This window comes from Delphinapterus leucas, chromosome 6 (assembly GCF_059928025.1).
Source record: "Delphinapterus leucas isolate spDelLeu-1000000601 "Yukka" chromosome 6, BTC_Dleu_Yukka2, whole genome shotgun sequence".
NCBI lineage: Eukaryota > Metazoa > Chordata > Mammalia > Artiodactyla > Monodontidae > Delphinapterus > Delphinapterus leucas.
This window is the reverse complement of record NC_143134.1, coordinates 77,838,105-77,861,761: the sequence shown is the minus strand read 5'-3', so window position 1 is coordinate 77,861,761 and position 23,657 is coordinate 77,838,105. Positions and strand designations below refer to the sequence as shown.

Sequence of the window (23,657 nt, the reverse complement as noted above, 5' to 3'; positions counted from 1 at the left end):
GGAATTCCCTCTGTATGTCTTCTTTGGAGAAATGTCTATTTAGATCTTCTGCTCATTTTTTGATTGGGTTGTGGTTTTTTTTGATATTGAGCTGCATGAGCTGTTTATTTTGGAGATTGCTTTGCAAATATTTTTCTCCCATTCTATGGGTTGTCTTTTCATTTTGTTTATGGTTTGGCGTGCAAAAACTTTTAAGTTTCATTGGGTCCCATTTGTTTATTTTTGTTTTATTTTCATTACTCTAGGAGGTGGATCCAAAAAGATCTTACTGCAATTTATGTCAAAGAGTGTTCTGCCTGTGTTTTTCCTCTAAGAATTTTATAGTATCTGGTCTTACATTGAGGTCTTTAATCCATTTTGAGTTTATTTTTGTGAATGGAGTTAGAGAATGTTCTAATTTGATTCTTTTATGTGTAGCTGTCCAGTTTTCCCAGCAACACGTATTGAGGAGACTGTCTTTCCTCCATTCTATATTCTTGCCTCCTTTGTAGTAGACTAATTGACCATAGGTGCATGGGTTTATTTCTGGGCTTTCTATCCTGTTCCATTGATCTATATTTCTGTTTTTGTTTCAGTACCATACTGTTTTGATTACTGTAGCTTTGTAGTATAGTCTGAAGTCAGGGAGCCTGATTCCTCCAGCTCGGTTTTTCTTTCTCAGGTTTGCTTTGGCTCTGTTGTCTTTTGTGTTTCCACACAAATTTTTTAAATTTTTGTTCTATTTCTCTGAAAAATGTCATTGGTAATTTAATAGGGATTGCATTGAATCTGTAGATTGCCTTGGGTAGTACAGTCATTTTGACATAATTGATTCTTCCAATACAAGAACATGGAATATCTTTCTATCTGTTTGTGTTATCTTTTATTTCTTTCATCAGCAACTTATAACTTTCAGAATACAGGTATTTAACCTCCTTAGGTACGTTTATTCCTAGGTATTTTATTCTTTTTTATGCGATGGTAAATGGGATTGTTTCCATAATTTCTCTTTCTGATCTTTTGTTGTTAGTGTATAGAAATGCAACAGATTTCTGTGTATTAGTTTTGTATCCTGCAGCCTTACTGAATTCATTGATGAGCTCTAGCACTTTTCTGTAGCATCTTTAGGATTTTCTATGTATAGTATCATGTCATATGCAAACAATGACTGTTTTATTTCTTTTCCAATTTGGATTCCTTTTCTTCTTCTTCTTCTTCTTCTCTGATTGCTGTGGCTAGGACTTCTAAAACTATGTTGAATAAAAGTGGTGATTGCTCAGGGCTTCCCTGGTGGCGCAGTGGTTGACAGTCCGCCTGCCAATGCAGGGGACACGGGTTCGTGCCCTGGGCCGGGAAGATCCCACATGCCGCGGAGCAGCTACACCCGTGAGCCATGGCCGCTGGGCCTGCACGTCCGGAACCTGTGCTCCGCAACGGGAGAGGCCACAACAGTGCAAGGCCTGCGTACCGCAAAAAAAAAAAAAAAAAAAAGGGGTGACTGCAGACATCCTTGTCTTGTTCCTGATCATAGAGGAAATGGTTTCAGCTTTTCCCCATTGAGTATGATGTTAGCTGTGGGTTTGTCATATATGGCCTTTATTATGTTGAGGTAGGTTCCCTCTATGCCCACTTTCTGGAGAGTTTTTATCATAGATGGGTGTTGAATTTGGTCAAAAGCTTTTTCCGCATCTATTGAGATGATCATATGGTTTTTATTCTTCATTGTTAATGTAGCGTATCACAGTGACTGATTTGCGGATACTGAAAAATCCTTGCACCCCTGGGATAAATCCTAGTTGATCATGGTGTGTCATCCTTTTAATGTATTGTTGGATTTGGTTTGCTAGTATTTGGTTGAGAATTTTTGAGTCTATGTTCATCAGTGATATTGGCCTGTAATTCACTTTTCTCGTGGTATCGTTGGCTGGTTTTTGTATCAGGGTGATGGTGGCTTCCTAGAATGAATTTGGGAGTGTTCCTTCCTCTGCAAAAGGATAGTTATTAACTCTTCTCTAAATGTTTGATAGAATCCGCCTGGAAGCCATCTAGTCCTGGACTTTTGTTTGTTGGAAGCTTTTTCATCACAGTTTCAATTTCAGTACTTGTGATTGGTCTCTTCATGTTTTCTATTTCTTTCTGGTTCAGTCTTGGAAGATTGTACCTTTCTAAGAATTAGTTCATTTCTTCTGGTTTTCCATTTCATTGGCATATAGTTGCTTGTAGTAGTCTCTTATGATCCTTTGTATTTCTATAGTGTCAATTGTAACTTCACCTTTTTCATTTCTAATTTTATTGATTTGAGCCCTCTCCCCTTTTTTCTTGATGAGTTTGGCTAAAGGTTTATCACTTTTGTTTATTTTCCCCAAAGAACCAGCTTTTAGGTTCATTGATCTTTTCTTTTTTTCATTTCTCTTTCATTTATTTCTGCTCTGATCTTTATGACTTCTTTCCTTCTACTAACTTTGGACTTTGTTTGTTCTTCTTTCTCTCGGTTCTTTAGGTGTAAGTTTAGATTGAGATTTTTCTTGTTTCCTGAGATAAGATTTTATAGCTATAAACTTTGCTCTTAGAACTGCTTTTGCTGTGTCCCATAGGTTTTGGATTGTTGTGTTTTCATTTTCATTTGTCTCTAGGTATTTTTTAATTTCCTCTTTGATTTCTTCAGTGATCCATTGGTTGTTTAGTAACATATAGTTTAGCCTCCACGTGTTTTTGTTTTTTCCATTTTTTTTTCTTGTAGTTGATTTCTAATCTCATAGTGTTGTGGTTGGAGAAAATGCTTGATATGATTTCAGTTTTCTTAAGTTTACTGAGGTTTGCACTGTGGCCCAGCATGTGTTCTATCCTGGAGAATGTTGCAATGTGCACTTCAGAAGAATGTGTTTTTTCTGCTGCCCTTGGATGGAATGCTTTATAAATATCAATTAAGTCCATCTGCTCTCATGTGTCATTTAAGGCCTTTATTTCCTTATTGATTTTATTTCGGATGATCTGTCCATTGATGAAAGTTGGGTGTTAAAGGCCCCCATTATTACCCTGTTACTGTCAATTTCTCCTTTTATGGCTGTTACCATTTACCTTAATATTATTGAGGTGCTCCTATGTTGGGTGCATATATATTTACAATTGTTACATCTTCTTGGATTGATCCCTTTATCATTATTTAGTGTCCTTCTTTGTCTCTTGTAACAGTGTTTATTTTAAAGTCTATTTTGTCTGATATGAGTATTGCTATTCCAGCTTTCTTTAGATTTCCATTTGCATGGGATACCTTTTTCCATCCCCTCATTTTCAGTCTGTATGTGTCCCTAGATCTGAAGTGGGTTGCTTGTAGATAGCATATATATGGGTCTTATTTTTGTATCTATTCTGCCAGTCTATGTCTTTTGGTTGGAGCATTTAATCCATTTACATTTAAGGTAATTATCGATATGTATGTTCTTATTGCCATTTTGTTAATTGTTTTGGGTTTGTTTTTGCAGGTCTTTTTTCTTCCCTTCCTCTTTTGTGATTTGATGTCTAACTTTAATGTTGTGTTTGAATTCCCTTTTCTTTTGTGTGTGTGTATCTACTGTAGATTTTTGGTTTGCAGTTACCATGAGGTTTTGAAAGATTAATCTATATACATATGCAAGTTTGTTTTAAGCTGCTGGTCTCTTAATTTCAAATCCATTTCCAGTATCCTGCATTTGTACTCTCCTCATGTTTGCTGGTTTTGATATATTTGTGTGTGGATGATTTCCTATGTTTACTGTATGTTTGCCTTTACCAGTGAGCTTTCCCATTTCATAATTTTGTTTCTAGTTGTGGCCTTTTCTGCCTAGAAAAGTTCCTTTAGCATTTGCTGTAAAGCTGGTTTGGTGGTCCTGAATTCTGTTAGCTTTTGCTTGTCTGTAAAGCTTTTGATTTCTCTGTCAAATTTGAATGAGAGCCATGCTAGGTAGAGTATTCTTGGTTATAGGTTTTTCCCTTTCATCACTTTAAATATATCATGTCACTCCCTTCTGGCCTGAATAGTTTCTGCTGAAAAATCAGCTGACAACATACAAGGGAACTCCCATAAGGTTACTTATTGCTTTTCCCTTGTTACTTTTAATGTTTTCTCCTTGTCTTTAATTTTTGTCAGTTTGATTAATATGTGTCTTGGTGTGTTCCTCCTTGGGTTTATCCTCTATGGGACTCTGAGCTTCCTGTACTTGAGTGAGTGTTTCCTTCCCATGTTAGGGACATTTTCAACTACTATCTCTTCACGTGTTTCCTCAGGCCCTTTCTCTCTCTCTTCTCCTTCTGGGACCCCTATAATGCAAATGTTGTTGTGTTTAATGTTGTCCCAGAGGTCTCTTAGACTGTCCTCATTTCTTTTCATTCTTCTTTCTTTGTTCTGCAGCAGTGGTTTCCACCAATCCGTCTTCCAGCTCACTTATTCATTTTTCTAATTTATTCTGCTATTGATTCCTTCTAGTATGTTTTTCATTTCAGTGATTTTATTGTTCATCTCTGTTTGTTCTAAAGACTCTAGCTCTTTATTAAACATTTCTTGTATCCTCTCAGTCTGTGCCTCTATTCTTTTTCCAAGATCTTGAATCGTATTTACTATCATTACTATGAATTCTTTTTCATGTAGATTGCCTATCTCAACTTCACTTAGTTGTTCTTTTGGGTTTTTATCTTGTTCCTTCATATTTTTCTGCTGTCTCATTTTGTCTAACTTTCTGTGTTTGCCATCTCCATTCCTCAGGCTGCAGGATTGTAATTCTTCTTGGTTCTGGTATGTGCCCCGTGGTGGGTGAGATTGGTCTGGGGGCTTGTGCTGGCTTCCTGGTGGGTAGAGCTGGGTCTTGTCCCACTGGTGGGCAGGGCTATGTCAAGGGGTGTGTTTATAGGCAGCTTTTGGCTCAGGATGACTTTAGGCAGCCTGTCTGCTGATGGGTGGGGCTGTGTTCCCACCCTGTTTGTTGTTTGGCCTGAGGCATCCCAGCACTGAAGCCTGCAGCCTGTTGGGTGAGGCCAGTTCTCAGTGCCAAAATAGCTATCTCCAGGAGAGTTAATGCCTATGAGTATTCCCTGGGGCATCCGCCACCAATGTCCTTGCCTCTAGAGTGAGCCACAGCCAACCCCTACCTCCCCAGAAGACCCTCCAAGACTTGAAGATAGGTCTGGCCCACCATCTTATGGAGTCACTACTTTGCTCTGGGCTCCAGTTCCTGTGAAACCTTGTGTGCTTCCTCAAGAGTGGAGTGTCTGTCTCCTGCTGTCCTGTGGAGCTCCTGCATTCAAGCCCCACTGGCCTTCAAAGCCAAATGTTCTGAGGGCTCCTCCTCCTGATGCCAGACCCCCAGGCTGGGGAGCATGACATGGGGCTCAGAACTCTCACTCCTGTGGGAGAACCTCTGTGATATAATTATTTTCCAGTTTGCGGGTCACCTACCTGGCAAGTATGAGATTTTATTATATAGTGAAAGCACCCGTCCTGCCATCTCATTGTGGCTCCTTCTTTGTCTTTAGAATACCTTTTTTGATAGGTTCAAGTCTTTTTTGTCGATGGTTGTTCAGCAATCAGTTGTGATTGTGGTGTTTTTGTGAGAGGAGGTGAGCTCTAGTCTTTCCATTCTGCCATCTTGTCTCCTCTAGGCATCTAGATCTTCTATACCACATCTTCTCTTTCCATTCCTCTGCTGATGGACATTTAGGTTGCTTCCATGTCTTGGCTATTGTAAATAATGCTGCTGTGAACATAGGGGTGCATGTATCTTTTTGAATTATAGTTTTGTCCAAATATATGCCTAGGAGTAGGATTGCTGGATTATATGGCAACTCTGGTTTCAGTTGACGAAGCTCCAGTTTTCCATAGTGGCTGCACTAATTTACATTCCCACCAATAGTGTAGGAGCATTCCCTTTTCTTCACACCCTCTCCAGCATTTTTAACAAAATATTTTTGAGATTTATCCATATTCTGCATATATCAACGTTTTGTTCTGTTTTTAGAATGCTGAATAATATTTAATTGTATAAATATGCCACATTTGCCTATCTGTCCTCCTCTTGGAAGGTGTTTGGACTATTTCCAGTTTGGGGCTATTATGAATAAAGATATTATAAATATTCTTGTACAACTATTTGTGCAAATATGTGTGTCCATTTCTCTAGGGTAAATACCCAAAATGGAATTACTGATGTATGTATATTTAACTTTATAAGAAACTGCCAAACAGTTCTCTACGTTGGTTGTACCATTTAATCTCCCTGCAGTAGTGTATGAGGGTCTATCTACATGCTTCTTATTCTTTTTTCCTTTTCTTTTTCAGTTTTCTTCTTTCATTTTCAAATTGTCCTTTTCCATCAAAACTCATGGTCTTTTCATACTGCCATGTCTTCTTGTACTCTAAGGATGCTAGCAATTTTCTGAACTCTTATTCTGGATCCTGAAGTAGATGCTTTTCAGAGCTATGTTCATCTTCTTTTTGATACTGCTTTCTCTTGTTTTGCAATATTTTTGTGAAGCTTCATAAGGGTTTCTCCTATTTAATATTTGAGAAAGTCCAGATCTGCCTCTGTTTCTTATAGACATGGTGAATGATCCATTCTTGGACCTGCTTTCTGTCCACAGTATAAGTTAAAGTTAAATAATCTACTGAAGTCCAAAGCAGAAGGACAGGTTTATACATAAAGGTCATGTTTAGGTAATATTGGTGCATAGGATGGCTGTTATAACAGAGACTATGTAAAATGCAACAAAACTGTCCAAGTTAATATGATAATATATCATATTTAATCAAACCTTTAATTGGAAACCAACATTACTTTTTCCCTTTTAAGCCAATCTTCATTAACCACTGCAACATGCCAGATATTTGCTAACCACCTCACACACATTTTTTTTTCATTTAAGCCTCAAAACAAGGTTGTAACATAGACATTATTATAATTATTGTTGTTCTTGTTATAGAAATTAGGAAACAAAGCCTTAGAAAGTTAAGGTAATTTGCTCAGGGTCTTACAGCTAATAAGTGACATAGCTTTACCTAATCATTTTAGACAATCACTATACAACCCAAAATCAAGAACTGGAAATCATGTGATGAACTTAAATCATGGAGACCAAAATCCTAGAAAATTTGAAAGCAGTACATATGATTTTTGCATTTCTACCAAATTTTCAATTGATTGACAAAAACTCTTGGCCACTTTTTTCTTATTCATTTAAAGCTTTTCTGTGAAGTTAAAAATAACTGGTTTCCTGCCTTAATACCTGAGACTATATCCAGGTACTACACAATCTCAATGATTCAAGGCTTAAATTCAAAATTTTAAGAATTTTAATTGCTCTGATTCATGTAAAATTGAGGAAAAACTTCTAATCTAGCACACCTCTTTAAAATTATAGATAAATCATTTTATATTATTGTATGTCTTACCAATATTGCTTGGTATAAAAATTAACTGAGACTTGAGTCATTGCAGAAAATGATAAAAACCCTTATTGTCAATATGCAAACATTCTGGTGCTCTTCCATATCAGGAAGACAAACGCATCAAGAATGAAAAATAAGACCTTGTGCCCCACAGCCATTTAAAAAAAATTTTTTTTTTTTGGTTCATTCACACACAGTGATTAAAAAAAAGGTTCACAGCGGATGCCTAAACATTTGGGCCTGACTGACACTTCTCAAGTGAGCTGCACAGTGTACACACTCAAGAAAAACAATTCAAGTGTACTGTGAAAAAAAAGGAGACATCACTAATTCATCAGCCACCTAGACTGTCCTTCAGCCTAGCAAACGTCAGACTGCCTGTGGGGATTAGAATCTCATTTTGTTAAAAACTGCTTAAAAGCAAAGCATGCTTTTTAACATATCTTAGAGTTCTCCGTTATGGCATAGACTGAATTTGGCAAAGTTGAATAATTTTCTTTTGAGACAGTATTTGTGATGACACAGCTATTGAAAACCAAAAACATACAAATCCAAACCACTGAAATTTAGCAGGAAGGACAAAACAAACAAAAAACAAGGACTTTTCGAAAAGAATCTCTAAAACACTTGAGAAGGACTTATCCTTTATAGCCCCGTGTCTGAATAGTAAACATGGTTAATGGCTTTCAAGAGGTTAATGTCATCAAAACTTTTCCCTTCGCATACACTTCCTTACTGCTTCCAACCTCATTATTTTATTAGCTCTAGATATGACTACCAGAAAATAAAACTAAGTCTTTTAAAACACAGAACTCTTACTTGAAAATTAGTCACATTTGAAAGTTATGCACTTAACCACTTTGCCATGGTTCTTAATGGGAAACTACTAACCTGTACCCAGCCCTATCTTCACTCCATGTTTCAGGACCTCTGGCACATTGAGAAGGCCACTGCTGAGCCTGTAGAGAGAGGAGACAATCAGAACAAGGAGACCCACGTGGGTCCAACAAGAGAAGGGCACTAACAAAAATGATGGTGATATCACTGAAAATTATGATTCCCATCTCAGCTCTAATGCTGACATAAACACATTAGTCAAATCAGACCATCCAGCGGCTTCCCTGGTGGCGCAGTGGTTGAGAGTCCGCCTGCCGATGCAGGGGACACGGGTTCGTGCCCCGGTCCAGGAAGATCCCATGTGCCGTGGAGCGGCTGGGCCCGTGAGCCATGGCCGCTGAGCCTGCGCGTCCAGAGCCTATGCTCCGCAACGGAAGAGGCCACAAAAGTGAGAGGCCCGCGTACCACACACACACAAAAAAATCAGACCATCCGAGTCCTGGAGTAAAAAAAGGATCATGAAGGAGTTTGAACCATTGAGCAGAGGTTAATATCAGGAGGGCACAAAGCAGCAAGAATTAGAAGGGAGAGCAGGGGATCATTTGTAAGGAAAAATAAATGAAGAAATTAAATCTTGCAACTAGTTCAAAAATTTTTGCAATTTTTAATATTTTTTCAGCTTAAGATACAAATGACAAAATTCTAAGATATTTAAAGTGTACAACATGATGATTTGATATATGTATACATTGCGAGAGAATTTCCCCCCGCTGAGTCGACCAACACATCTATCACCTCACATATTTACCTTTTTTTTTTTTTTTTTTTTTTTTTTTTTTTGCGGTACGCGGGCCTCTCACTGCTGTGGCCTCTCCCGCTGCTGAGCACAGGCTCAGCAGCCATGGCTTACGGGCCCAGCTGCTCTGCGGGATGTGGGATCTTCCCATACCGGGGCACGAACCCGTGTCCCCTGCATCAGCAAACGGACTCTCAACCACTGCGCCGCTAGGGAAGCCCTATTTACCTTTTTTATTTGTGAGAACATACAAGTTCTACTCTCTTAGCAAATTTCAGTTATACAATATGGTGTTATCAACTATAGGTCTTTAATTTTTTTTTTAACCAACCCATCCTTCTATGCTAGGAAGTAGAAATTATAAAGCGTTGCCTTTCCTCTCTTCCTGGGATCATTTGTTGCCTTGAATGAGTAGCGACTTGCAAGATCAAAGAAAGAGGGGTATAGCTGGAAGAGGGGGTGCAGGTTGTAAGTCAGGGCCTGGTGGTTCAAATGCTACTTCTGAGGACAGCAGCAACTAGGAGAGATGGTTCCTGGACTGAATTCCGGAGCTTGTGACCCTGACTCAGTAGATGTGCCGCCTTTCTAAAGAGACAAAGAAAAACTAAAGCAATCCTTAAAAGTCTGAGAAGATGCAAAGGTCAACGTAGTCTGCTTGAAAATCCACATAATTATCATTTTCAAACTGCCAGTGCACATGCAATAAATCTCTCAAAGTGGTTGGAGAAAGAATAACAGTGACCATTCAAACCAAAATATTAGCCATAAAGAAATTTAACTTCAAACCTCAGTTTGCAAAACTGGGTCATGTTTTAATTTAGATGTTGTGTAACTAAACCCACAGGATGTTAAACCCTTCCCCTAACTGGTCACTAGACCATAATTATGGTCACTAAGCTGTACCTAGGCAAGATTCCCTGTTATGTATGGCCACTTTATGTCTGAAAACTAAAAGCCTCTGGAACCTCTCAAAACACTCCAGAAACTCGTGCCTTTCCCATACTGCCACTGATGTAGAACTTTTTCATTTGCAAAGTTCCTAGACTTTTGACTGCTGGCACCTCCTACTCTTTGCTTGGAGGCTCTTTCACTCCACTAGAGCCCGCTCTGCCCTTGATTGGGGAAGGTCCGAGGTTGCAGGGACTTCATGCCCCTTCGAACCCACCCAGCAGCCCTCCACCAGTAACTGGTAAGTTTAGGTATAATTACTCCAGCTCCCCCACCCCTTGGGCAGGTTGTCTTTGAGGTCTGCTTTGTACACTGGCTTGCTGAGTTTTCCAGAAGGATTAAATTCCAGGAACCCATGGTGGTAACTAGCTTGGTGACGTGCTCTTTACTGTCTTCCTTCCCTTCTCTGTCTCACCCCATAAAGGTGCTTCCTGAGATCACCTCCCAAATAAATTACTTGTACATAAATCCTCACGTCATGTTCTGCTTCTGCAAGAACTCTAAAACAGGTAAGGATATGAAGTAAAACTACAGGCCAATATCACTGATGAACATAGATGCAAAACTCCTTAACAAAATACTGGCAAACAGAATCCAACAGCACATAAAAAGGATCATACACCATGATCAAGTGGGGTTTATCCCAGGAATGCAAGGATTCTTCAATATACACAATCAATGTGATACACCATATTAACAAATTGAAGGATAAAAACCATATGATCATCTCAATAGATGCAGAGAAAGCTTTTGACAAAATTAAATACCGATTTATGATAAAAAACCCTCCAGAAAGTAGGCATAGAGGGAACTTTCCTCAACATAATAAAGGCCATATATGACAAACCCACAGCCAACATCATTCTCAACAGTGAAAAACTGAAACCATTTCCTCTAAAATCAGGAAGAAGACAAGGTTGTCCACTGTCACCACTGGTATTCAACATAGTTTTGGAACTTTTAGCCACAGCAATCAGAGAAGAAAAAGAAATAAAAGGAATCCAAACTGGAAAAGAAGCTGTCACTGTTTGCACGTGACATGATACTATACATAGAGAATCCTAAAGATGCTACCAGAAAACTACTAGAGTTAATCAATGAATTTGGTAAAGTAGCAGGATACAAAATTAATGCACAGAAATCTCTTGCATTCCTATACACTAATGATGAAAAATCTGAAAGTGAAATCAAGAAAACACTCCCATTTACCACTGCAACAAAAAGAATAAAATATCTAGGAATAAACCTACCTAAGGAGACAAAAGACCTGTATGCAGAAAATTATAAGACACTGATGAAAGAAATTAAAGATGATACAAACAGATGGAGAGATATACCATGTGCTTGGATTGGAAGAATCAACATTGTGAAAATGAATCTACTACCCAAAGCAATCTACAGATTCAGTCCAATCCCTATCAAACTACCACTGGCATTTTTCACAGAACTAGAATAAAAAAATCTCACAGTTTGTATGGAAACACAAAAGACCCTGAATAGCCAAAACCATCTTGAGAAAGAAAAATGGAGCTGGAGGAATCAGGCTCCCTGACTTCAGACTATGCTACAGAGCTACAGTAATCAAGACTACAGAAATATAGATCAATGGAACAGGACAGAAAGCCCAGAGATAAACCCACGCACATATGGTCACCTTATCTTTGATAAAGGAGACAAGAATATACAGTGGAGAAAAGACAGCCTCTTCGATAAGTGGTGCTGGGAAAACTGGATAGCTACATGTAAAACAATGAAATTAGAACACTCTCTAACACCATACACAAAAATAAACTCAAAATGGATTAAAGACCTAAATGTAAAGCCAGACACTATTAAACTCTTAGAGGAAAACATAGGCAGAACACTCCATGACATAAATCACAGCAAGATCCTTTTTGACCCTAGCGAAATGGAAATAAAAACAAAAATAAACAAATAGGACCTAATGAAACTTAAAAGCTTTTGCACAGCAGAGGAAACCATAAACAAGATGAAAAGACAACGCTCAGAATGGGAGAAAATATTTGCAAATGAAGCAACTGACAAAAGATTAATCTCCAAAATTTACAAGCAGCTCATGCAGCTCAATATCAAAAAAAACAAACAACCCAATCCAAAAATGGGCAGAAGACCTAAATAGACATTTGTCCAAAGAAGATATACAGATTGCCAAGAAACATTTGAAAGGATGCTCAACATCATTAATCATTAGAGAAATGCAAATCAAAACTACAGTGAGGTATCATCTCACACCAGTCAGAATGGCCATCATCAAAAAATCTAGAAACAATAAATGCTGGAGAGAGTGTGGAGAAAAGGGAACCCTCTTGCACTGTTGGTGGGAATGTAAATTGATACAGCCACTATGGAGAACAGTATGCAGGTTCCTTAAGAAACTAAAAATAGAACTACTGTATGAGCCAGCAATCCCACTACTGGGCATATACCCTGAGAAAACCATAATTCAAAAAGAGTCATGGACCACAATGTTCATTGCAGCACTCTTTACAATAGCCAGGACATGGAAGCAACCTAAGTGTCCATCAACAGATGAATTGATAAAGAAGATGTGGCACATATATACAATGGAATACTCAGCCATAAAAAGAAACGAAATTGACTTATTTGTAGTGAGGTGGATGGACCTAGAGTCTGTCATACAGAGTGAAGTAAGTCAGAAAGAGAAAGACAAATACTGTATGCTAACACATATATATGGAATCTAAGGAAAAGAAAAAAAAGGTCATGAAGAACCTAGGGGTAAGACGGGAATAAAGACACAGACCTACTAGAGAATGGACTGAGGATATGGGGAGGGGGAAGGGTAAGCTGTGACAAAGTGAGAGAGTGGCATGGACATATATACACTACCAAATGTAAAATAGATAGCTAGTGGGAAGCAGCTGCATAGCAGAGGGAGATCAGCTCGGTGCTTTGTGACCACCTGGATGGGTGGGATAGGGAGGGAGGGAGACGCAAGAGGGAGGAGATATGGGACCATATGTATACGTATAACTGATTCACTTTGTTATAAAGCAGAAACTAATACACCATTGTAAAGCAATTATACTCCAATAAAGACGTTAAAAAAAATCTAGCAGAAGCTAATAAATTTATTGAATGAATATATGAATGATCCACCCCAACCTGCCTCTAGCTCTGTTCTGAGCCAACTAACACAAGAAATGAGAAATCCTTTCTGTATCTAATCGTGGAGCATGAATTCTTAGCCTAGCACCCAAGGACTGGCATTATGGAATCTATGAATTCCCTGAAATTAGATGCATTTTTTTGTCTATGGGTTTGTTTTTTTTTTTTTTTTTTTTTTTGGTGTTACGCGGGCCTCTCCCTGCTGTGGCCTCTCCCACTGCGGAGCACAGGCTCAGCGGCCATGGCTCACGAGCCTAGCCGCTCCGCGGCATGTGGGATCTTCCCATACCGGGGCACGAACCTGTGTCCCCTGCACCGGCAGGTGGACTCTCAACCACTGCGCCACCAGGGAAGCCCTCTATGGGCTTTTTTTTCTGAAGATCCAGACCACAAGTTGCATCTGATTCCCTTATGCATCTATAACCTTTCAAAGGTTATGAACCAGGTATAAATAAAAATTTTGTTTGCGTGAATTACAGTAGGACAAGTTCCCTCCTAAGTGCATCTCGTCAGATATAACAGCATGACATTTTCTGAAGGGTGCTGGCTTCTAGTAGCATTGCACCATTTCTGGTAATGTGCACATTTCTAGTAGTTTGTACAACACAAAGTAGTAAGAGGTCAGTACACTCTCTCTGGAACACCTGGTTGGCACACCCACTCTTTCAGTCCTTAGCTCTAAGTTCTCAGTGCTATTGGTTTTGAACTCTATTTCCTATTGTTCTGTTTTGTGCAAACTCAGAAATTTTAAGAGATGTGGTGCTCTTCAAATGCATACCCTGCAAAAAATAGCCTCTTTTAAGTGCTGTCTCCCCAATACAGTATAGGTAGGTATCCTTCTATCTAGTTCACATCCCAATTGAACATAACCACAGAAGAGAGATACTGGAGGAATGACTGAGAAAACAAAGGTATTTGGCTGCTACTTTGCAACCCAAATGTTCATAATCTACTAATCAATAATTGCCTACTTACGATAAGTTAGAATTGGGACAATGCGAGATGGATGCTCCTCGTTCCCTGAATAAATCCAGTTCTTCTTCAGAAAGGTAGCAGCCATGTGCCATCACTGTCTGGAGAGAAGAGCATCCTATGTGGAGTCTACCACTCAAAAATGCTTAAGTCAGTCCTCACTCACAGCACGATATTATAGGTGCACATAAAAGCTGTGACTTATCTGTTATCATCTTCACAAGAACATTGAGAGTACCTGTATGTATAAAATCACTGTGCCCAAGTTACACCTCAGAAAAGGCCTGTGAAAACATTGGATTACGAAAGTCCCACACATTTGTGGATCTTTTTCTCTCTTTTTTAATCTATAAAATAAATGAGGGTTGGTCCAGTTGACCTCTATGCAAGTAAAATTAACATGCAAATTGAAGGCTAATTTATTAATTATATAGAAATATATGTAGAGGAGGATGAAAATTATGATGTAGCATAAACAAGATCTGTGCAGAGTATTAACCTTTCAAATCAGTCACATTCAGATCTCTGAGCACAAAGTCCCTAAGAATTTATTTGCTGTAATAGTTAAACTCTCCATGCAGTTCATACATTTCATTAAATGCCAAGGCCAGGGGGTATATTGTTGTAATGAGGTCTCTCCTCACTCATATTAATTTTAATTAGCTTAAAATTGTTTAATTATAAATGTAGTAATACTCATTTCTTTTACAAAGCAATCTTAGAGTGTTTAAAAATAAAAAGTAAAAAGTCCTCTGCTTTCTCCCTCAGGAAGGATCACTTTTAACGTTCAATGTGTGTCTTCCAGACAGTGTTTGGTAAGTGAGCACGCACCCGCACGTATACACACATATCAAACAATACTGTACAAACACTCTTCCTTGTAAGTCTGTATACTTCATTCTTTGTGAATGTTGGATAAAATTCTAATTATGTATGTTCTATAATTTAAACAATTTCCCACTGATAGCCATTTTTTAATTTTCATATGTAATTAACATCCCTATTCATAGTCCTTACAGAATGGATCTTCAGAAATACATTTTCTAACTCAAAGGAATGCACATTGTCACTAATGGATACTGACAAAATGTCCTTGGACCACATGACATTCCCACCTCAAAGAAGCTTTTAGATTTATTTACCAATAAATTTAATGATTTATTCATTAGGGATGAAACTTCAGGCCCATTTTTAATTCTATGCACACATGCGTATGCACACTCTGTACTTGAGTTTGGGAAATGCATGTGTGTTATAGAAGTCTGAAGATTACTACTGAGATTTTAAAATTTAGATAAATATGCCGTACTTCATATAGATTATATCATGATGGACAACTTACCTTATTTGTCAGAAGGTTGTTTTTATCATACACATCTGTGTAGTTTTTATAACCGGGGTATAAGTTTTTCACAGCTTTAACTTCATCATGATTTTCACTTATATGGCTCTAAAAGAAATATTTTCAATTTTTTAATGTAAAATACCATTAGAAATTATACTTCGTACCCCCAAATGACATGGATGGTTCCTACTTGCCTACGTAAAAAAAAAGAAGATTCTTGTGTATTTTGTTTGAAACAATTCTTATTATATAAGATATATATGACAAAGAAACTATGAAAATGTAATTATATGAACATGTAATATCCTAACCCTAACCCATGTGATGTTTTTCTGACAAAGTCTTTTCAAATTCCAAACTATAGCAAGAATAAGTAAAAATAAAAAGTACTCCTTGTAGAGAGTCAAGAGCCTAGCTATTCATGGTCGGTCACCTACTACTTCTGGTGTTGGCCGTTTAAGAAGAGTTCATTGGCCATCAAAAGGACAGAGCATGGTTTACTCATAGAAAGCTGAAATTTGAAATAAAAAGCTGAATTTTAGCCGAAGTTCTGACCCTAGTTATGTGCCTTAGGGTTGAGTCCATTGTTTTCTCTTTGGGCCTCCATGTTCTCATCTCTCAAATAAAAGCGTTGGGATAGATGAGTGATTTTCCAAATTCTTTTAGCTTTAGATGTGTTATTCTTATTTAAAAAATCATAGAAATTCAATATGTAAACAGCATAAACAAGTTGCTACGCAGGATGAAGCAGGGTTAGGACTCTGGGACCCTGTCCCCATTCTATCCCCTTTGTCAGCTTCCAGGATGAGTTCTTCTGCAGGAAACAGTTGGAAAATAACAGAGCTAGGCAGTCCTGCGGTCGTCAAGAAAGAGCCTATGAGAATCCACACACAAGGAAAACAAGTGAGTCCTGGCCCCCACACTGTCTTTGCTCCAGGGCACCACAAACCTGAGACTGCAGATACAACGTAAGTGTCACCATCCCAGCCCCTCACCTAAAACAAAAATCATTTCTGACCAGCCGGTGATGACCATATATTATGGGAAATAACTCATGAGCAAGTTACCACTTCCAAGAACAGCAATGCCATTTCCCTTTCTCCTTGAGGTAGAGTATGCATAACCAAATAAATGAAAGAAAACAACAGCCATGGACTAAAAACAGAATGTTCTACCTGCAGAATGAGTTCTATCCTTGGCCTTGAGGAACTCCAGACCACTGAAGAAATGGGCATGGGCATCAGAAGAGATTTGTGTCATTTTGATAGATTTGATTATATGCACTTATACACATATATACAACGCCAGTAAGTATATACTTGATTTTGTTGTGTGTTTCTGGGATTGGGACACACGAACCCAAAATATGCCACCTTGGGATACTGAATACTTTATGCCGAAGGGGTTTGAGAAAATGGCAGAAGCAGGAAGGTCACTCTGATTTTGCCCCCACCCTTTTCCCCTGTGACCGGAGCACAGGCTCCCGTAAATGAGAGGCGCCCGCCCTATACATAGTGGAAAGGAGCATCCTTATCTCTGAAGACAAAGGGAACCAAGAAGAAACAGGCCTTGCTAATACACTTACCTCGTACTCCTTAACTTATGTTCCTCCAGGACTGTACACTTGTCACCACACCTAACATAAAAATACTCAGGTCTGTTTCTTTGTGTCTTTGTTTCCTTATAAAGGCTCCTGTGCCATGTAAACCTTATATGAAATAAATTTGTATGCTTTTCTCTTGTTTAGCTTTGTCAGTTTAGTTTTCAGGCCCAGTCAGGGACCCTAAATAGGTCAAGGATAACTTTTTCCTCCCCGGCAATTGTTGTGTGGGATTGAATATCACAGCCCATCAAAAAAGAAAAAGGGGGGAAAAATGAAAATAGTTAATGAGTCCTAACAAGATAAATCTTAAAAAAAAAAAAAACACTTCCACCCTAAAAAATGATAAAGGATCTATGTGTTTCCTTTCCCCGACACGCCCTTTGTTTAAAGATAGCTCTTAAGAGGGAGAATTTTAGTGCAGTATGTAATGAAGTTTGGATGGGGGAAGGGGAGGTCCCAATTTTAACCCAGCTGGAAGATTTAGAAAGTGTTTTATCCCTAAATTGCAACCGCTTAATGACAAAGTAAGATACACTGTTTTGTTCCTGATTTTAAATTAAGAAACTTGGAACAAAAGGGCTTTTAAATCCATTTTGGTAAGGTGGAAATTAGGTTCTTTTTGCTTTTCAAATAATAGACGGTTCCTCCAAAAAGGAAGGACTAGAACACTGAGAAAGTATCATAGAAAAGAAAGCAGGAAAGAAATGCATTAAATGTATCCTACAGAGAACAGGTAACCAGTTTGCCATTGATCTTGCTTGGTTACTTAAGATGTTCTCATCTCTCGGAGCCAGATCAGAGAAGATTGAAGGCAAAAGGAACTTCAGGTTTCTTAACTTTTTTTAACTAAAAAATTAAAGAACTAGATTTAGGTGATATCTGTAAGGGACCTTATGTCCTGTGATGCTGTATCTTGAGATCTTATGGGGCTAAAGGCAGGCCGCCCCCATGATGTGCCACTCTGGCATGTAGATTATTATTATTATTTTTGCAGTATGTGGGCCTCCCACCACTGCAGCCTCTCCCGCCGCCGCGGAGCACAGGCTCCGGATGTGCAGGCCCAGTGGCCATGGCTTACGGGCCCAGCCGCTCCGCAGCACGTGGGATCCTCCTGGACCGGGGCACGAACCCGTGCCCCCCATCTGCAGGCGGACTCCCAACCACTGCGCCACCAGGGAAGCCCATGTAGATTATTTTGAGTTAAAAACCAATCAATGCCCGAAAGACTCAGGAAGAACCTTTGAACTCCCTCCTTACCACCTAAAAGAATTTAAGATAGGAGGGCTGTCCCAGGAAGGAGCTATTACCATAGATAACTGTAGTAAGGTATTAGGCATAATAGACAAGAGGAACCTAGCAAGCCCATTTAATCAAACTTGTCTGTGTCCCATTGTCTTTGAATGGTTCAGAAAACTTTTGTTTACCAAATATTAACTCTTTTTATCTTCCAGTGAATTACCTTATTTCCCCTTGAAACCTCAGACCCCTGTTTCCTTCTACTTAGTCCAGGATATATGTATACCTCACCTTGCCTTGCTGTCTTTGGAATTCTTCATACTTATGTGGATTTCCTGTATGCACATAATAAATTTGATTTTCTCCTGTTAATCTGCTTTATGTCACGTTAATTGCCAACCAAAAGAACTAAAAGAGAAAAGGGGAAACCCACCTCCTCCATCATCTCAGTAAAAGAATTGGAGATTACGAGATCACTGCCAGAATTTAGGGTACAGAGAAGTCTTGCAGGTCTAGACAGAGGCAAATAGGAGAAAAACGCCCACCTGAATGTGCAAATCATGGGTCTTCGCAATGTTTCCAAGTTCACCCAACAAAGTCTCAGAGCAGGAAAGGGAAAAACGTGGTGTCACTATGGGCTGCACTCTAGAATACTGGAAATAATCAAAAACACTTGGTAAGGAAATGCATATCATACCACAAAATGATTTTATGTCTTCATCTCTAGGGACAGTCCTTCATTCCAGGAGTGGGTAGAAGTGCTGGATTTCATGGAAATGGCTCACGGATGAGAACAAGGAAGGGTATATTCTGTAGCACCAAGTTCAATGGAAGAAGATCCCATCTCAAACGCAAGGCACGTGAAGGCTCAGACCAGGCCTAGACTGAGTGGCTTTTATGAAGAGAATTAGGAGGCAGAGGAGACGTTTTAAGGGAGAGTGCCGGGAAGACTAAGAATGAAGTGGTGGCCTGTTCCCCTTTCTACATCTTGGGGTGGTATGCTGGCCATGGCCTCCCTGAGGACTTTTACTTAGTTGCAGGCATGGCTCTGATGTCACCTTTGTGGCTGAGCAGTAGAGAAGGACTCATAGAAGAGCGGCAAGGATAAGGATCCACAAAGCTGCACCTAGGTCTCCCAAGATTAGACTGAAAGAAATACTGAGGTTTCCTATGGCTTCCAGTCAGACCTTAAAAATTGGTGAGGGAAGAGTCTGGTTTGCAAATCTAAGAGACGGCACAGCAGAGCCATAGACAAGCCTGCTGGGGGTGGGACAGAAAACAGCACTGTCTTCACAGGATCACCAACACCAGGGCACTGTGGAACGGGGGTGCCTGGCTGAGTGCCTGCAGGCCACACGACATGCACGCATCTGTGGACCAAGGCAGTCTGGCTGGGGCATCAGGGCTGGACACCACCTGTGTTTCAGACCAGATCAGGGGGTACAAGAGGCCAGAGCCAATGGTGATGTAGCCAACAAACCATGCCACAGCATCCAGTTGCCACCAATCTGTCTACATGCATGAAGCTCTCTCCTGCCTCCCCACCGGCCTGTCCTATGAAATTAGAAGGTCCCAGAGGAGAGGGAGGGAAAACCACTGAGAAAGTAAAAAATGCCTGACCTTCCTGAGCTGAGTTGATGCATCCACCATGAAAACAATTTAAGGCTTTAGGAAAATACTTCTGCATGCATGGAATAGGCCAAATGTACACAGGCTAATCTCTACCAAACAGCTTAAGAACAAATCCTACAACTAACAGGAAGGCAATTAAAAAGCGAGCTGGGAACAAGTTTACTTACATTCCTTTGGAGCATTTCTGACACAAATCTGAAATAAAGCAACAAACGGGAAGTTAGAACATTCAGGCATTTTTGAAATTAATTTTTTAAAAGCACGAAAACATGAGCCTTACATGTCCTAATTTCCGTGTAAACATTTCTAATGCTGCACATGTTTCACCACCACTAATTAAGGATTAGCAAGCAGTAATTACCCTGCTTTCTCATTTGCAGCCAGAGCGATGGAGTGCAAAATCACAGGGAAATGCAATTTTATCATCTAACACCAGCCGGGCTGTTCACAAGTATTCCCACAGCACTCAAGCCATTCTACTAGCTTAAGCTCTGTTTGGGGGAATACTGCAGTATGTTATGTTCCATGGATATCAGAGTCATGGAGTCCTATGTATCTGGAGGTGTTTAGAAGCCATGGGGCTCTCTACTCCCAGTTTCCCTAAAGTGGAAGCTGCTTGCTCACAAAATCACAATAGCATCATTTATTTTCAAAGGCTGAGTCCTACTGGGCATGGATGTTGGAGTAAAGCAGAAGGAATAGGCCAGACATGGTTGTGAAATGGGTAGTGACAGGGATGGTGATCTTACCAATTATATCTGCAGGGATGGTGGTATCCATAGGGCCTATGAAATGACTGTTTCTGCCCTGGCTGGAAATATTTATGAGCTATAGCTTGCTGCTTTCTGGTAATCCTTTGTTTAAGAATAAAATGTGAATCAGGGTTCACTATTCCCACAAACACAGATTCATAGAAAAGTTGAGCATATGGCCAAATGCTAAAGGGAAAGTGTGTGCTTCCTTCTCTCTCTATGGGAACATAGCAGCACCTAAGCCACCCTTTACAGAGGACACACTTAAGGTGAAGGAGGCCTGGGGAATGGAGAAAAGCTGGACTTCTCAAACTTGCATCAGGATATGTTTGGTCTTAGGCAAGATTTAAAGCTAAAGAATTTTCTTCTATATCTCTTGGATGTTGAGTGTCATACAACACAATTCCTTGTCAAATCCTCAAGGCACCATGGAAAAGCCATTAAAGAAATATAGAAAAAGTACCTATGGTATCACTAGCATATCCCCGTGTAAAATAAAAAGAACATAACAAAAGCACATGATCTCAAGCAATAGGATGACCCACAACCAAAAGTAATTTAATGAGCAGGCCACATACACTTAGTGCAAGTTTAATCTACAGGAGAGGCCCCGATCTACAACGAATGACAGGGAGTGGGTAAATCATTTACTTTTTAAAAACTCCTTCATTTTATAAAGGGATTTGCCCTAGGACTCCTATAACAAGTTCCCAGAGGCTTTAAAATATGATTTGATATACAAAAATAGTACTGACATGCAACATTTTCCTTAGGATCAGATCAATTTCATGAAGTTAGGCAAACCCAGGCAGTGATATATGTGCACATTCTGCCTGGGTTAAAGAGGTTTCTTTTTCCCATCTCCAACTCCATCCGTAAGACAAATCAAGACAAACATACCTCTCTGTTTCCTTGATTGATTCCTCAGTGGTTTCCTTGTATTCTGGAACAGTGTCATTCAAATCCATGCAGACTTTGCCCACAAATGCCCGCTGCCCGAATTTATCTGTGAGACACACACAAAAAGAATCTAAAGTCATGTTTCTTTCCCAAACTGTACCTTTCCTAAGCCTCTTTAAAACATCTTAAATTAGAATCGTTATAAAAACATAAGTGAGAATGTAAAAGATCATCACACCATTTAAGAACCATAACAACAAGACCTCGATCAATTCTGTAAGTAGTAAAGGTTCTCCCGTTAGCACCTTACTCCTCTGATTACTCCCAGAATGAAGGATATTATTTGCTTAAGGTCTAAACCCAGATGTGCCCAGTGTCCTCTGCTATGTGCAGGGTTATGAGGACTATACCCAATAATGTATGTAAAGTGGCTGGCACATGGGCTTAGAAAAGATACTGTCGCTATTCTTAAGTGTAGCAGTGCCAATATCATTATCTGTGGGGGATTTTACTTACTCCTACCAGCAGTTCTCAGCACTGGAGAACCTCATGCTTATCAAAGGTGCTAGAGGAATTCTATTTCAGCTAGAAAGTTGATGCTACATGAGGCAATGTTCATTTTTTCAGCAATGTCTCCACCTCTGTCTTGAGTCTTTCAGAAGTCTATCTCTCTCTTTCCCCTGTAATTCACTGTAATACCTGGCCATTAGATTACTCTTCCTTAAAACACCACCTTCATCACATACCTCATCTCGCTGAAAACTTTTTTGAGTCTGATGCATATTTGAATCTCTCCAGAGACTGAACCATCCCCTCTGCCCAACCTCTCCCATCCCACCATGCCATGAATCCTTCCCTTTAGTTCAGCTACTCTGTTCCCTGCCTCCTGTATATCCACTATGAACGTTCCTGTCCCCATACCCAAACCCCATGTCATCTTTCCTGTCTGAAAGGCATTTTCCTCTCTCCTCATTTTATCTTCCCTTCAAAGACCAATTTAAAGATCCCTTCAATGAAATCTTCCCAGGCGATCCAATTCTGGGTTCATTCTGTCTCCTCCAAAATTTGCAATATTTACTTTCAGTGTCACCCTTGAAGTCTTTGGTATAAACTACCTTGGCCAGCAAGCAGTAGCGTCAGCACATCAGTCAACAGTATTTACTGAGCACTTGCTATGTGCTAGGCACTGTACTGGGTACAAGTTTTGGAATCATCAGTGTAAATCCAGTCTCAGCTCTGCTTACTAGCTGTGTGACTTGGGCATGTTACATAACCTCTCTGAGCATCAGTTTATCCATCTGTAACACAAGGACCTGAATAACTGCTCCAGAAGGCTGTTTGCAACTGAGCTGAACTAACCCACGTAGAGTTCTTTGCACAATACCAGGCATCTAGTAAAAGCACTACAGCTATTACTAAAGTCATTAATCAGTGGATGTACCTATTAATCAGTTAATCCTGTCTGGTTCCTCAAGGGCAGAGACTATTTTCCGTTTTACTGTGTTCCCTGCATCTAGCATAGTGCCCTGAGTCTAGCCAACAGCTAAGATCTATCTGCTGATAGATAAACTGTTGCTATTGCTAGAATTAGTAAACCTGCTCCAAAAAGCCCTAAATTAATACACAAAATTCAGATCCATTTACATCATTCTGCAGCCAAAAACTAAAATAAATTACTTAACAGAAAAAGTTCAAGGGCCACAGTGATACACAAATACCTAATTACTTGCAAGAAATGCAGTGCTTAAATTCTAGCAATTAAAAGGTAGGACTGCTCACAAGTATAAGTCACTGCTGGCATGGTCTGGACATGCTTCACGTGCCCGTAAATCATCCTTTCATCTCCTCACCTGTAATTTCTGCAAGGAGCAGCGATGAGTCAGTGTGAATTGTTGCAAAGTAACAAGCTGTGGTTGTTCCATTCTTTAGTGTTCTCCTCTAAAAATAAATCACAAAAACCATGAATCGCCTGTGCCCAGAAGAGTCACATGGTATATACAGATGAAAATGGAATTTTAGTTTTCAATTTTAAGATGTTTTTATTTGAAGGCATGCCATCTCAATATGAAATGTAGTTAAGGCAAATGGTAAAA

At 39.5% G+C, this 23,657-nt stretch overlaps 1 protein-coding gene and 1 long non-coding RNA gene across 4 annotated transcripts in view; one reads left to right on the top strand and one right to left on the bottom strand.

The window, feature by feature from the left end:
• The window catches only part of GDA (guanine deaminase), a 131,454-nt gene that overhangs the window by 36,251 nt on the left and 71,546 nt on the right, over window positions 1-23,657 (bottom strand). The window contains exons 6-12 of one of the 2 annotated variants that reach the window (XM_089913308.1): window positions 23,415-23,502; window positions 21,565-21,670; window positions 20,080-20,107; window positions 18,826-18,933; window positions 15,439-15,546; window positions 14,100-14,197; window positions 8,285-8,352 (exon numbers count right to left, since the gene is read on the bottom strand). In XM_089913308.1, coding sequence (XP_089769434.1) covers window positions 8,285-8,352; window positions 14,100-14,197; window positions 15,439-15,546; window positions 18,826-18,933; window positions 20,080-20,107; window positions 21,565-21,670; window positions 23,415-23,502 — 604 coding nt within the window. Of the gene's footprint in view, window positions 1-8,284; window positions 8,353-14,099; window positions 14,198-15,438; window positions 15,547-18,825; window positions 18,967-20,079; window positions 20,108-21,563; window positions 21,671-23,414; window positions 23,503-23,657 lie in introns of both variants that reach the window. The other variant, XM_089913309.1, reaches the window with a different exon arrangement.
• On the top strand, window positions 14,292-17,185 carry LOC149748976 (uncharacterized). Of its 2 annotated transcripts, XR_016393573.1 has the most exons (3): window positions 14,292-14,911; window positions 16,238-16,344; window positions 16,623-17,185. It is a non-coding gene; the product is annotated as an uncharacterized LOC149748976 (long non-coding RNA). The 2 variants fall into 2 exon arrangements; XR_016393572.1 differs by having other exon boundaries at window positions 16,238-17,185.